This window comes from Erinaceus europaeus, chromosome 16 (assembly GCF_950295315.1).
Source record: "Erinaceus europaeus chromosome 16, mEriEur2.1, whole genome shotgun sequence".
Taxonomy (NCBI): domain Eukaryota; kingdom Metazoa; phylum Chordata; class Mammalia; order Eulipotyphla; family Erinaceidae; genus Erinaceus; species Erinaceus europaeus.
In genome coordinates, this window is record NC_080177.1 from 3,354,093 (window position 1) to 3,368,836 (window position 14,744).

At 50.9% G+C, this 14,744-nt stretch overlaps 1 protein-coding gene across 3 annotated transcripts in view; it reads left to right on the plus strand.

Annotated features, from left to right (window-relative positions):
• Positions 1-14,744, plus strand: part of DENND4A (DENN domain containing 4A) — a 109,835-nt gene that overhangs the window by 79,452 nt on the left and 15,639 nt on the right. For all 3 annotated transcript variants that reach the window (XM_060174291.1, XM_060174292.1, XM_060174293.1), the window contains 6 exons: positions 889-1,095; positions 1,183-1,311; positions 1,643-1,784; positions 4,080-4,193; positions 6,484-6,615; positions 12,834-13,927. In XM_060174291.1, coding sequence (XP_060030274.1) covers positions 889-1,095; positions 1,183-1,311; positions 1,643-1,784; positions 4,080-4,193; positions 6,484-6,615; positions 12,834-13,927 — 1,818 coding nt within the window. The remainder of the gene's footprint in view (positions 1-888; positions 1,096-1,182; positions 1,312-1,642; positions 1,785-4,079; positions 4,194-6,483; positions 6,616-12,833; positions 13,928-14,744) is intronic.

The window sequence follows — 14,744 nt, forward strand, 5'->3', positions numbered from 1 at the left end:
ATGAGGGTTCTGAAGATAACTTAGCATGCAAGGGCTTCGAGGACTGACTTGTCCTCTTGTCCTAGAACTTTACCCTTTTGTTCCCCCCCCCCCCAATCATTTTGCTGCTGGGGGGAGAGAGTTAGTGGTTTACAGTACAGGTGTTGACACATGAGCGCCCTGGAACTTTTTCTTTCCTCTTTTACTTTATTTGATCGTCGCCTGGGTTATCTCTGGAGGCTCCATGCCCACACAAATCCACTGCGCCTGGCAGCCTTTCTTTCTTTCTTCCTTCCTTTTTTTTTTTCTTTCTTTTTTTTCCCTCTTATTTATTTGATAGAGAAATTGAGGGGGGAGGGGGAGTTAGGGAAAGAGAGAGAGATGCCTGCAGACCTGCTTCACCATTTGTGAAGCTTTCACCCTGCAGGTGGGGAGTGGGGCTTGAGCCCTGCTCCTGGTGTGTGGTGACGTGTGCTTGACCAAGGACCCCGCCACCAGGCCCCCAGCTGGTTTTATGTATACTATGTAATTCAAATCCAGCAAAGGTTTGAGTATATACTAGTTGCAGACAGAGTTTCTGCAGAGAAGCATTATAAAGGCAGGTGTGTGGCTTGTACATTCTTACAGAAGTTAAGAAGGGGACTAATGTACGATTGTATTGATTTTGGCCCATCTTGCTCCTGACAGACTTCCTTTTTCCCTTTTAATTTGGGGGAGGGTGGAGAGGGAGAAAGAAGAGAGAGAGAGAGATTGCAGCACTGCTCTGCCATTCACGGAGCTTCTCCTGCTGTCTGAGTGTGGAGTTGGGGACTTGGACCTGGGTCCCCGCAGAGTGAAGGGTGCCGTCTACAGGGTGACCTTCCTCTCCGCCCCACTTTCATCCACGATACCCTATGTGTGTATTTTCAGGAAATCAAATCGGCCCACAAGATCGCCAAGAGGTACTGTTCCATCCCCCAGATGTGGTCGAGGTGCCTGCTACGTCACTGTTATGGGCTGTGGTTCATCTGCCTCCCGGCCTATGTGAAAGTCTGTCACTCCAAAGTCAGGGCTCTGAAAACGGCCTACGACGTGCTCAGGAAGATGCAGTCCAAGAAGATGGATCCGCCTGACGAGGTAGCGATGGCTCCTTCAAACACTTCTCTCCGTCCCAGGCCCGTGTCCCCAGCGCCGTCTCCTGTACACCCTGCTTTCCTGTTCCAGGTGTGCTACCGCGTCCTCATGCAGCTCTGTGGCCAGTACGACCAGCCGGTGCTCGCTGTCCGGGTCCTTTTCGAGATGCACAAAGCCGGCATCGACCCCAACGCCATCACTTACGGCTACTACAACAAGGTGACCGCTCTGGTTTACTGGCGAGCAGGGGGTGTGGTTCTATGATGACTCGGCCTCACCAGGCATTTATTCTGGAGCGTCTACAATTGCCTTGTGGGCCACAGGGATCATGGGCATTTATTCTGGAGCGTCTACAATTGCCTTGTGGGCCACAGGGATCATGGGCATTTATTCTGGAGTGTTTAGAATTATCTTGTAGGCCAAGTAAGAGTTTTTGGTTTTGCTTTGTGTTAACCCTTGTCTAGAATGGTCTTAAAGCCTTGCATGTTTATCTGTAAAAATTACTTGACTAATTGTTTTATTTTATTTTATTTTATTTTTTAATAAATAGGCTGTTTTGGAAAGTACCTGGCCTTCAAGAAGTCGTAGTGGCTACTTTCTTTGGACTAAAGTAAGAAACGTCCTGTTGGCAGTAGCACAGTTCAGAAGGGCTCTCAAGAAGCAGGCCCACTTGTCGCAAACAACCCCCTCAGGTACTGAAAGGATGAGGCCTATAAGCTGCATACTTTCACTTTTGTCCTTCTAGCCGACTGACCCAGACTTCACAGTCTTTAGAATTTTGACATCGTCTCAAAATGCTGACCGCCATCTAGTTTTGATTTAGTTCCAATAAGAGGGGCTGCCTCAGAAGAATCCTCTTCCCATCTGAAAAAAACATCCAATTCCTACTCCCTCCATTTTGGGGGGGAGATGTGAAATTCTCCGCCTTTGCTGGTCTGATCTCGCTAACTGTGTGAGCAGCCCCCAGAGCCTGGCTTGCTACCCGTGCCCTTTGCACTCCTGAGCCATCTGCTCTAGAGGCCTAAGGTGCGTTGTGGTGTCTCTGAAGCAGCACACATTGGCGCCGGAACACGCTCTCATCTGGGCAGCACACTGGCTTTGCGTCTTAGGATACGCTTTCCACTGCAGATGTGAAAATGTTCAACAAGGGCAACAAAAGAGAAAATATATATTTATATTTATATTTATATTTATTTATAAAAAAGTAAATATGAAAATGTTAGTAGAAGTTTTAAAAATACATTTCATCCCTGGGCTGAATCAAAAATTCCATCTCAACATTACTTTTCTGATTTTAATAATATGCTAGTCTGGAGGCTGGGTGGTGGTGTACCTAGTTGAGTGCACACACTACTCTGTGCAAGGACCCAGGTTCAAGCCTCCGCTCCCCACCAGAGTGGTGAAGCAGGTTTGCAGTTCTCTCTCTTACTTCCTGTCTCCCCTCTCTTCTCAATGTCTCTCTATCCTGTCAAATAAAAATGGGAAAGTAATCTTAAGCTACATGCAGATCCCAGGTCATGAGAAACATTTTAGTATATAGAAAACTGCAGCATTCTGTTGGGTTGTTGGAAAAGCCATGATGTATTTTCCTGTGTTCTCTGTGCATGTTTCCTACAGCCCAGTAGCACGGAGATAGCGTTGGACTCATGAAAATACAGGATCTGTAGATAGGGGAGGAGGTGGCATCACAGTGGAGCACATGCTTTGTCCAGTCCCAGCACCACATAAAGTAGGGAAGCTGGTTCTCTCTCTCCCCTTTCTCCTCTCTCTCTCTCCCTTCTCTCCAGAAAAGTGTAGAAAATATAAAAACACTTGTTTAGGTTTTATCTCAAATTTTAATAATACTAACACACTAAAAAAAAATCACTTAACAAATTGCCTCTTAGTATTGCATTTAACAGATTACAAAAGAAGGTTTGACTCTTCAGGATCCTGTGGGAGCCAGCTCTTACTGGACAGCTCCTGGTCCCACCTGCAGGGGGACAGCTTCACAGTGGTGGAGCAGGTCTGCGGGTATCTCTCTGTCTCACTCCTCTATCTCCCCCTCCCTTCTCAATTTCTCTCTGTCTAATAATAACAATATTTTAAAAGAGTAGTAAACATAAGCTAACTGTTGAAATCTAATTTTGGTAGTTCTTTAGAAAAAGTACAAACTCAAAATGACTATAAAGATGTTAAAACAAATACCTAGCAATAATTAATATAATTTCTGTACTTCTTTATAATTTGATAAAGTCATTCCATACATAATCTTTCCTATAACCACAAACAACGCCGTGTGTTCTAAGTCTTGGAGTTAGGGTGCTGACAAAAAGGCTAATTGGTTTACCTAAGATCTCCTGTCTTCTAAGATAAAAAGCGCAATTCAAAGCCTTATGCGTTGATCCCAATCTACTGAAGCTATTTCTGAAAACTAGAGAGTTTTTCAGAACAACACGCTGGAAGGTCACTTAAGCGCTGCAACCTTGTTCTCTGGAACAGTAACTTTAACCTCACTTTTCTCTCATTCTCTTGTCATTGTAGTGTTTTGGGATCCAATGATTATCCAGCTAGATTTTGTAAATTGATCACGCGTTGCTTGAAGTAAGCTGCCTCTTTTTCTTGGGCACATCATTTAGACATTCGTCTCCAGTGACCCGTGTGTGAATGTTGTGAGGCCCTGCAGCTTTCCCTCCTCCCTCGCTAGCTGACAGTCAGACTGCCACCCGCACAGGCCAGGGGCTTGTGGAAAGAATGTCTGCTGTGTCTCTGTTTTTTTGGAGCCTGGATTATACGGCAAGCACGTAGCTACTTGGCCACAGACCGTTCTTTTGAGGCAGCCCCTCTTATTGATGTGGAGGGAGATGGGGGCTGCTAGTGGAGTAATGCGGAAAATGTCCTCCAGTAGCCCGCACTCTGCTAGAGCCAGGCTTCTCCCTGTAGCGCTCCCGCCAAAGCAGCCATGCTCAACAGAGCGAGCAGGCCTTTCTCTTCTGTTCTTCCCCCAGGGGCTCAGTCTGATCGTGGATCTAACTCCTTATCCAAAGGTGAAGTCAGAAGAGGGGACCCGGCTGCTGAAGACGCTCAAGGAAAGGACAAGAAAGGGAGCGACTCTAGTTCCTGTAGGTGTTGTTTAAGTCGGCATGGTGTAGAATCGTGAGCTTCTATTAACAGAAAGCAGCAGTGACGTTCAGGATGAAATCCCTAGCTTCCAGGTGGAGGCGGCTCCCCGGGGAGAGACAGGCCTTGCCATGCACGAGGCCCCGATTTGAGCCCCAGCAGCACATGGGAGATACCATGGCACTGAGCGGGTGTCCTTTCTCTCGCTCTCTCTGAGGGAGAAAGTGATCTGGTGCCGCCCAGCTGCCAGGACAGGAGCTAATGTGGCGAATGGCTAATCGCGAGGCCCCAAGGGTGACCCCTGGCACAGCACAGGCTCATTCCTTCCCCTTCTTTTTTTTTTTTTCCCTCCAGGGTTATCGCTGGGGCTTGATGCCTGCACCGCAAATCCACTGCTCCTGGTGGCCATTTTTTCCCTTTTGTTACCCTGGTTGTTTTTTTTTACCATTGTTGTGGGTATTATTATTACTGTTATTGATGCTGTTGTTGTTGGACAGGACAGAGAGAAATGGAGAGAGGAGGGGAAGACAGAGGGGGGAGAGAAAGACCCTTGCAGACCTGCTTCACTGCCTGTGAAGCGACTCCCCTGCAGGTGGGGAGCCGGGGGCTCAAACCAGGATCCTTCCTCCGGTCCCTGTGCTTTGCGCACCGTGTGCTTAACCCACTGCGCTACCGCCCGACCCCCCCTTCCTCTTCTTAATAAAGAAAATCTTGGGGCACACCTGGTTAAGTGCTCATTACTGTGCACAGGAATCTGGGTTCAATCCCCTGGGCCCCACCTACAGTTCCCACAAGCAGTGAAGCAGCGTTGCAGGTGTCTGTCTGTCTCTCTCCTCCCTCTTAATTTCTCTCTGTCCTAAAATAAATAAATAACTTTTAAAAAGATAAAATCTTTTTTAAAAAGAGGGTAGGTGTTGGAGCACCTGTTAGAATGCACAGTTGCCATGTGTAAGGATCTGGCTTCCAGCCCCGAGCCCTTTCCTGCAGGTTGGAAACTTCCTGAGCAGTCCAGCGGTGCTGCAGGTGCCTCTCCTCTGCCTCCCTCTCTTATCTCTGTCTGCCCTGCCATGTTAAAAGGAAAAACGGGCTTTTAGGAGACTGAGTGAAGCATGCCCCGAGCCCCAGTGGGAGACGAGAAACAGAAAGGGAGGGATGTGACCTGGGGCAGTGAATCAACAGGTCCAAAAAAAGGGGAACAAAACTGGCTTCATTGTTCACTTTTCCACTATGACTCCTCCTTTCTTCCTCGACAAACCTTTTCTGCCCCCTAATACTGCTACCCTACCCGGCCGTCTGTGTGTGATCGCCTCCCCCCCCCCCCCAGCCCCCGGGAAAAGCACGCTCCGATCAAATACTACTTTTTGTAGTAAATCTCTTTCCTATGTTGATACTGCCACCTGGACTTCACTCTTCTAGGCCAGCTTTTCCCAATAGACAGAGGGGGAGAACAGGAGAGAGGAAAAGACAGCACAGCACCAAGGCTTCCCCCGCCCCCAGTGTTGGGGGGGCTAGGCTTGAACTGGGGTCACATGCACAGCAAAGCAGGTACCTCCAGGTGAGCCAGAAGACATGCACACGCACACATATGTCTTCAAACAGTAGCTCTTCTGAGTTTTATCAGTATTTTATTAATGCTTTTATAAATGGTCTGATTTATGTATGCCCTCTTCCCCCTCATCCCCACCAAAAGAAGTGCTTTGTGGCCAGAGGAGATTCTGTGTGTGGGCCTCATCTATGCCCAGTACCTGATCATTCACCCGCTGCTGGGGGCCTCACGTTAGTCCAATCACTTACCTATAGTTGACAGATCAGCAGTGGCAAAATATCTTCTTGTCACTTGTTTTCAGACAGAAATATTTTTAGAAAATGGGCTGGGGAGACAGCGTAATGGCTCTGCACAAAGACTTTCATGCCTGAGGCTCTGAGGTCGCAGGTTCAGTCCCAAGCACCATTATAGCGAGAGCTGAGCAGGGCTCTGGTCTCCTCTCTCTCTCTCTCTCTTTCTGTATTTCATCAGAATAAATAAAATTTTTTTAAAAGTTAGTTGAGCTGCTAGAATGCTGGACTCTTGTACTGAGGCTTCTGGCTCGAACCCTGGCACTGTGTGTGCCAGAATGGTGCACTGGTGCCCCCCGGCCCACCTCTCTCTCTCTCTCTCTCTCTCTCTCTCTCTGTCTCTCTCGTGTGGAGTGAAAATTTTTTGAAAATGAGATGTTTGGGACTGGAAGCTACCCCAGCCCCGCCTCCTCTGCTGTCTCCAGATTTCATGCTCACGTTTCGCTCGCCCCACAGTGTCAGGGGGCGAGAGCACAAGAGGGAGTGCCGAGTGTCTGCCCAGGCTCAGCCACCTCGCTTCCTCCAGCATCGTCCGCCTCTGCGGGACCAGAACCAACCGCGCTGAGAACCTCTCCGGAGAGAGCACAGGTGAGCCAATAATCTTCCTCTTTGATGTGACCAGCTGACTGCCTTGGGGAGCAGGGAGACAGCTCAGCCTGGAGAGCTCAGAGCTTACGTGCCTGGGGCCCCAGAGGTTGCAGGTTCAATCCCCAGCACTGTCTTGAGCCAGAACCAAGCAGTGTTCTGGTCTTCTCTCTCTCTCTCTCTCTTTTTCTTCCTCAGGGTTATTCCTGCAGTTTGGTGCCAGCACTACGAATCCACTGCTCCTGGTGGCCATTTTCTCCATTGCTATTGGACAGGACAGAGAGAAACTGAGAGGGGAGGAGGCAGAAGGGACATAAATGGCGGGTCACAGGCATCATGAGCCACTCACCGGGACGTCAGCTGAGGACCTTGGGTAGCGCCTGGTCAGAAAGTCTGGGGGAGAGGGAGGGGGTGTCAGATTCCCAGAAGGCTCAGTTTCTAATGTTCACAGTCTCGTTACGTAACCGCATTTTTTATTCAGTTCTGCTTCATGTAATAATCTAAAAATATATCGAAGGCCTTTTGCTGTCTAACGGGAAATCTCTGATCAGCTCACTGCCGCGTCAGTGGACCAGCCTCAGCTCCGAGGCAGGCAGACCGGGGGCCCACGGCCAAACTGGGCCTGCAGCCTCTGCTCACACAGCCCCACCCTCAGCCCCCACCCTCAGCTAAGAAGGGTCTCTCCTTTTTTAATGGCGAAAAACAAGAGAAAGAAGAATATTTCAGAGACCCATGGACATAATATGAAATTCAAACTGTGGGGTTCGGGCGGTAGCGCATCAGGTTAAGCGCACGTGGCGCAAAGCGCAAGGACCGGCATAAGGGTCCCGGTTCGAGCCCCGGCTCCCCACCTGCAGGGGAGTCGCTTCACAGGCGGTGAAGCAGGTCTGCAGATGTCTGCCTTTCTCTCCCCCTCTGTCTTCCCCTCCTCTCTCGATTTTTCTCTGTCCTATCCAACAACGAACAACATCAACAACAACAATAATAATAACTACAGCAAGGCTACAACAACAAGGGCAACAAAAGGGGAAAAAATGGCCTCCAGGAGCAGTGGATTCGTGGTGCAGGCACCGAGCCCCAGTGGTAACCCTGGAGGGAAAAGAAAGAAAGAAACAGAAAAGAAAGAGAGAAAGAGAGAAAAGAAAAGGAATTCGGACTGCAGCGTTCTTAGGGACTGCCGGAGCAGAGCTCACTCACCCACTGTCTTTGTTCCTGCTCTCTGGCTGCTTTTCTTCTGCAGTGGCTACCACAAAGACAGAGTATTTACTCTCTCCAGCCTTCAGCCGAAAAAGTTTGCAGACCCTAGCTGTCAAAAAGTTAAATAATCTCTCTTTCCTTGATAGATGATTGTCCTAATTTGAACATTGAGTTTTTTTTTTCTTTGGGGGGATGTGTGGGCGCCAGTGGATTACAGACAGGTGTTGACACACGGGTGCAGTCTCTCATGTCCCTGTGACACGTCTGCAGAATGCGCTCACCCCCAGGCAGATGTTCAAGGTGTAAATCAGTGCCGTTCATTTGACCTTTCCATTGTGGGCTTGAAAATGCCCTCATCTGTCAAGCGCTGTGAGTTTATCTCTGCTGCCAAAGACTGTACATGGGCTTTATGAGAACGCTGACTTTTCTCTTTTTTTTTTTTCTTTTTTTTTTTCCCAATTTTTTTTATTTCTCTTTTGGGGGACTCGACCACTTCTTTCTTACATGCTGGGTGGGGTTCAGAGCATTTTCAGCCCAATGTATGGGTATTATATTTACATCAGTAGATAGATAATAATAAATAGTAACTGATCATAGATGATAAGTAGATACTGTTGGAGCATGGTAATTAAAGCGACGCCACTTCATACCTAACGTTCTGGGCCCCACTGGTGACAGTTGTTGCCCAGTAGACCGCACTTAGTCAACAGCCATGGTCTGAAGCTCCAGCCATTCTCCCATATGCCAGCTGCTACGGGGCTGCACAAGGACCAGGACTAAACATGGCTCGGCCTCTGCAGGAGGGATGGGAGCCTGCAGCAGAGTCGAGGGGCGACATCCTCAGAGATGCAGTGCTCCAAAGGTGGCCATAGGCTGCTGTGAGCATGTCTACCGGAGCCCAGTCTTGGGCTGGGGGCACACCGTCAGCAAGGGCCCCTGGAAAACACGGTTTCTGAGCTTAGACCCAGAAGATGAGCAGGAAACAGTGACTGGGGGTCACAACTGGAAAGGAGGAACTGAGAGGGGTGCAGCCGAGCAGAGCAGTGTGTGAGAGGCTGTGCGTGGGCTGGGAGGCCCATGTATTGCGTGGTCACCGGGCTGAGAGGGCCAGCACGTCAGTCAGGCATTCTCCCAGCTCCAAGGCTCACCAAGTGGGACTTGCGGAGTTTAAACAAAGAAAGATTTATTTTTCTTGAATTTGGAAATCCACAGGTGGGCAGTTGCTCACGGGGTCGAATTGGAGGCTGTGGCATCTGTTCTCCGAGCCTGGCAGCAATGACGTCACACTTGAGGCATCGCCTCACCGCAAAGCAGAAAGACGGGAGCAGGGGATCTTGCACCCTGTCTCAGAAAAGCCCTTGGAAACTGTCAGAATCGTGGCACAGAGCCCAAGGAAGCCGAGTAACCGCAGCGCCTGTGTTAGAGGCACACGCACACTGCTTGAAGCATGTACGCAAACGTGAATTTTCTGTAAATGGTCAGATAAGATTCCAGGCCTTGCAGGCTCTATATACAGACTCTCCCCCCCCCCCCATATATTCCTTTGCGTATCAGAGATCTTTGCAACCCTTTAAAAAGGAGAAACCATTGAAGACTTTACAACAGCAGTTCATAGGCCAGACCTGGCCGAGAGGGTCACTTGTGAAGCCCCGGGCTAAGACTTGCCCAGCGCTATCTGCAGGCCTCAGCACAGCCACGCTGTGGCACAGGGACCTTTGCTCACCTATCAAGAGTGTTCATTACCTTTGCACTGGGCGATTTTCTACCCATCTTTAATATTTAACTCGCCAAGCACAGAGTTTCCCAGAATATGAGTGCACTCTTGTTTTGTATGTCCTTTATCCTGAAGGACTATAGGAAATGTAGTAAGTGGAGTCTGTCTTCTGCTGGTGTACTCGCTCACAGCTTTTTCACTAAACGTAATCATCTGTAGACTCTTGGATCCTCTAGTAGTCTCCCTCATATTTTTTAATCCCGTTACCTGAATGCCCCACAGGCAGGGAGAAGGGGTGTTTTAGAAATTGCCTGGTTGGGCTGGGGAGACAGCATCATGGTTCTGCAAAAGCCTTTCAAGCCTGAGGCTCTGAGGTCCTAGGTTCAATCCCCAGCACCACCATAAACCAGAGCTGAGCAGTGCTCTGGTCTCTTCCTCTCTCTCTCTGTATCTACTCTTTCTAATTAAATAAAACATATTATAAAAAAAGAAATCGCCTGGTTATAGAGCGCTAAATTGTAGGAGTCAGCATTTTAGAAGAGTAATTGGCAATGCCATGCCTAAGTGATGCTTTGGAAGACTCCCGCACAGTGTGGACGGGCAGAGCCGTCAGGAAGCCAGGCTCCAGCTCCCAGCATCACTGAGGAACTTGGCGAAAGCACTCATGGTGCTTGGGGCTGGAAAGGGCCACTTACAGTGGGCCACCCGGAATCAGTATGCAGAGCAAAAGGTGACTTTTGGCAACAGGCGCAGTGATCAAGATTTGTGATTTTTAAAGGAATTCTTTATTTATAGGTACAACTAACGTAGCTGGCATTTCATTTGGCCTGGCTTAGTGTTTTGTTTGCATTTTTACCTGATAGGTAGAAGACGGAGACTCTCAAGGTCATTCAGTAGAACCATGTACAGCCAGTTTCAGTCAGTTCAGAGAGAATGAATGTAGATTCGCCGTCCCTGTTAAGCATTTCAGGGTGTCTGCCGATCCTAGATAATACCAGCGCAGCAGGGGCCAGGCAGGGGCGCACTGGTTGGGCGCACTGGTTAAGCACACACATTACAGTGTGCGAGGACCCGGGTTCAAGCCCCCCCGCCCCCACCTGCAGGGGAAAAGCTTCACAAGTGGTGAAGCAGGGTTGCAGGTGTCTCTCTGTCTTTTTCCCTGTCTGTCTCTCCCTCCCCTCTCAGTTTATCTCTGTCTCTATTCAATAATGAATGCAGAAGTAGATTTTAAATAAACTACAATAAAATGTCAGGGCAGAAAGATTGTTCCCCTGGGAGGGTGCCGGACTCACCAGACACGCAACCCCGGCTCGAACCCGACCCTCACCTCACGGGGGAGCGTCGGTGCTGTGCTGTCTCCCCTCCCCCTCTGTCTCTGTTTCTAAAAACGTGGTGAAGCCCTCGCGATGGCTAAAGGGAGGAATCACAATTCCTACAAAGCACCTTTGTATCAGGGACTGAACCTTTGTAGTTAATCCGATGTGGATGTGAATCCCAACTGTCACTTGAGGAGTGGGCAGCCTCGGGCTAGATCACTCGTTCCCAGATGTCAGTTGAGAACCCGTAAGGATGCCAGCGTGATCATGGTGGGTCAGATACAGGATGCCAGCATGATCATGGTGGGTCAGATACAGGATGCCAGCATGATCATGGTGGGTCAGATACAGGATGCCAGCGTGATCATGGTGGGTCAGATACAAGATGCCAGCGTGATCATGGTGGGTCAGATACAGGATGCCAGCGTGATCATGGTGGGTCAGATGCAGGATGCCAGCGTGATCATGGTGGGTCAGATACAGGATGCCAGCGTGATCATGGTGGGTCAGATGCAGGATGCCAGCGTGATCATGGTGGGTCAGATACAGGATGCCAGCGTGATCATGGTGGGTCAGATACAGGATGCCAGCGTGATCATGGTGGGTCAGATGCAGGATGCCAGCGTGATCATGGTGGGTCAGATGCAGGATGCCAGCGTGATCATGGTGGGTCAGATGCAGGATGCCAGCGTGATCATGGTGGGTCAGATGCAGGATGCCAGCGTGATCATGGTGGGTCAGATACAGGATGCCAGCATGATCATGGTGGGTCAGATGCAGGATGCCAGCGTGATCATGGTGGGTCAGATACAGGATGCCAGCATGATCATGGTGGGTCAGATACAGGATGCCAGCGTGATCATGGTGGGTCAGATACAGGATGCCAGCGTGATCATGGTGGGTCAGATACAGGATGCCAGCGTGATCATGGTGGGTCAGATGCAGGATGCCAGCGTGATCATGGTGGGTCAGATACAGGATGCCAGCGTGATCATGGTGGGTCAGATGCAGGATGCCAGCGTGATCATGGTGGGTCAGATACAGGATGCCAGCGTGATCATGGTGGGTCAGATACAGGATGCCAGCATGATCATGGTGGGTCAGATACAGGATGCCAGCGTGATCATGGTGGGTCAGATACAGGATGCCAGCGTGATCATGGTGGGTCAGATGCAGGATGCCAGCGTGATCATGGTGGGTCAGATACAGGATGCCAGCATGATCATGGTGGGTCAGATACAGGATGCCAGCGTGATCATGGTGGGTCAGATACAGGATGCCAGCGTGATCATGGTGGGTCAGATGCAGGATGCCAGCGTGATCATGGTGGGTCAGATACAGGATGCCAGCGTGATCATGGTGGGTCAGATACAGGATGCCAGCGTGATCATGGTGGGTCAGATACAGGATGCCAGCGTGATCATGGTGGGTCAGATACAGGATGCCAGCGTGATCATGGTGGGTCAGATACAGGATGCCAGCGTGATCATGGTGGGTCAGATACAGGATGCCAGCGTGATCATGGTGGGTCAGATGCAGGATGCCAGCATGATCATGGTGGGTCAGATGCAGGATGCCAGCGTGATCATGGTAGGTCAGATACAGGATGCCAGCGTGATCATGGTGGGTCAGATGCAGGATGCCAGCGTGATCGTGGTGGGTCAGATAACGGGACATAATTGTCAAGTAGCAGGGACTCAGCAGGCGCTGGCTATTATCATGCTCACTACTTGTATTATTAGGTAAAGACAGCTGGGGGGCCAGGCAGTCACGCACCTGGTTTAGCGCTCACATTACAGTGCGCAAGGCCCCGGGTTCAAACTCCTGGTCCCCACCTGCAGGGGAAAGCTTCCCAAGTGGTGAAGCAGGGCTGCAGGGGTCTCTCTGTCTCTCTCCCTCTCTCCTCTTCCTTCTCAATTTCTCTCTGTCTCTGTCCAGTAATACAGTCTGTGTTTGCAGGTTACATGGCTAAGAACTGTTGTCTCATTTTTCAGAAAGCACATCGGAGCTGCTCTTGACCTCATCTTTTGAGGATTCCGGTGAGACAGGAAGCACTCAGAGCAAATGCTTCAGGAAAAGACACAAAAGCGACAGTGAGCCCAACCTTCCGCCGACGCACCTGTCCTGGGGGGTCAGAAGCCGCCATCTCAGCGGAGGCGTGCTGATGGGACTCGTGCTGAACCGGAGGAAGCAGGACACCGGCCCTGGGGACATGGTGGGCAGGCTTGGAGCCGACGCAAAGATCCTGTCACACGTTCTTTCCAAAAAGAGCAGGCCAAACAGTCTTGACATTCCCAAGCCGCCCTTAAGGCCCAAAAGAGAGAGTGTGGAAAAGGAGTCGAGCGACGACGAGACGCCCTTCGAGGGCCCCGACCGTCTGGCAGACAAGGCGGACTCTCCCGTCATCTTCGACTTAGAAGACGTGGACGGCGAGACCGGGGGGCCCAAAGGGCCAGACGCGGCTCCCCAGACTCCCAGGCGGGTCCGGCGAACCAACAGCAGCTTTTCAGTCAAGTCGTCCAAGAAAACGGACGTGGCCGCGGGCTTCGATCCCCTCTCTCTCCTGGTGGCTGAGACGGAGCGGCGGCGGCGGCGGCAGGAGGAGGAGGAGGAGGAGGACGACGACGACGACAGCAAGAGCGTGTCCACGCCAGCGGCCAGGCGGGACCTGGCAGAGGAAATCGAGACGTACATGAACAGCGTGAGCAGCCCTGTGACCAGCCGCACGCCGAGCGTCGACAAGCTGCCCGGCAGGAGGAGCCCGCCGCCGGCCAAGGCCAGCCGCAGGTCCAGCCTGCCCCCCGCCTCTCCCAGGCCGGCCAGACTCGCCAAGTCGAGAAGCTACAGCAGGAGCGAGGACAGGCCGAGGGACAGGCTGTGGTCCTCTCCGGCCTTCTCCCCCTCGTGCCCCTTCAGGGAAGAAGCCCAGGCCGCTTCGATCCACTCCTCGCCCTCGTTTCATCTAGACACGCTGCTAGTCCCGAAGCTCGACGTTCTGAGGAACAGCGTGTTCACGGCCGGGAAGGGAGTTGCGGAGAAAGCCAGCAAGTGGTACTCGAGGCTCGCCATGTACACCACGTCCTCCAAGGTACGTCCCGCTCACAACCTCTGTCTCCCGTCCACCCCCCACACACGCACACGCACACGCACACGCACAAGCCCCTCAGTTTCAGAGTTCTCCCTCAGTGCCACTTGAATTGCGAAAAAAGCCTTGGTGGGATGACGAAGTGTAAGAATGTGACTTTAAATGGTAGCCTCAGAGGAAAGGGAGCCCATGGGACTTTGTTCACAGCTCCATTCTGAAAGAGAAATTGATGACTAGAGCTCAAGATTAAAATGTGCAAAGTGTTTGGTCAACTTTACTTACTTCACAATGCAAAAAAAAAAAATTGTTCTTTGACTCAGTGTCTAGATGCCTTCAGACACCACTAGCCAGGCTCCCGGGACGTGACCCAGAGGAAGAGCATAAGGTCCTGGGTTTGATTACTGGGTTCATGTTTTTTTAAGTGTGTTCTGCCCCCACATACACACAAGAATTTCCCATTTCCTTCTTATATCTTCCTCCAAAAAACAACTAGAAAGCTTTTGGAGGAAGTCCCATCTTCTGGGCAGACAAACTAGGCAAGGGGGCGTTAGTGGGCTGGCCCTGGAGGGGAGCGTTAGAGCGGGGCAGCCCCTGTTCTGCACATGAGCCGGCGGAAGGCCCAGCCTTGCCCCTGAGCTGTGCCTGCGAGCACCGGATACAGACCAGCGGAGGAGGCTCAGAGAACTGGGCCGAGCGTGAGGCCACTGCCTGGAAAGAAGAGCACATTAGCCTCTCAGTGCGGCTCAGCTGGCTGCCTGCTAAGACAAGGAAGGAAGGAAGCTTCGGGGAAGTTCTTGGAGTGACTGTCCCGTTACTCGGG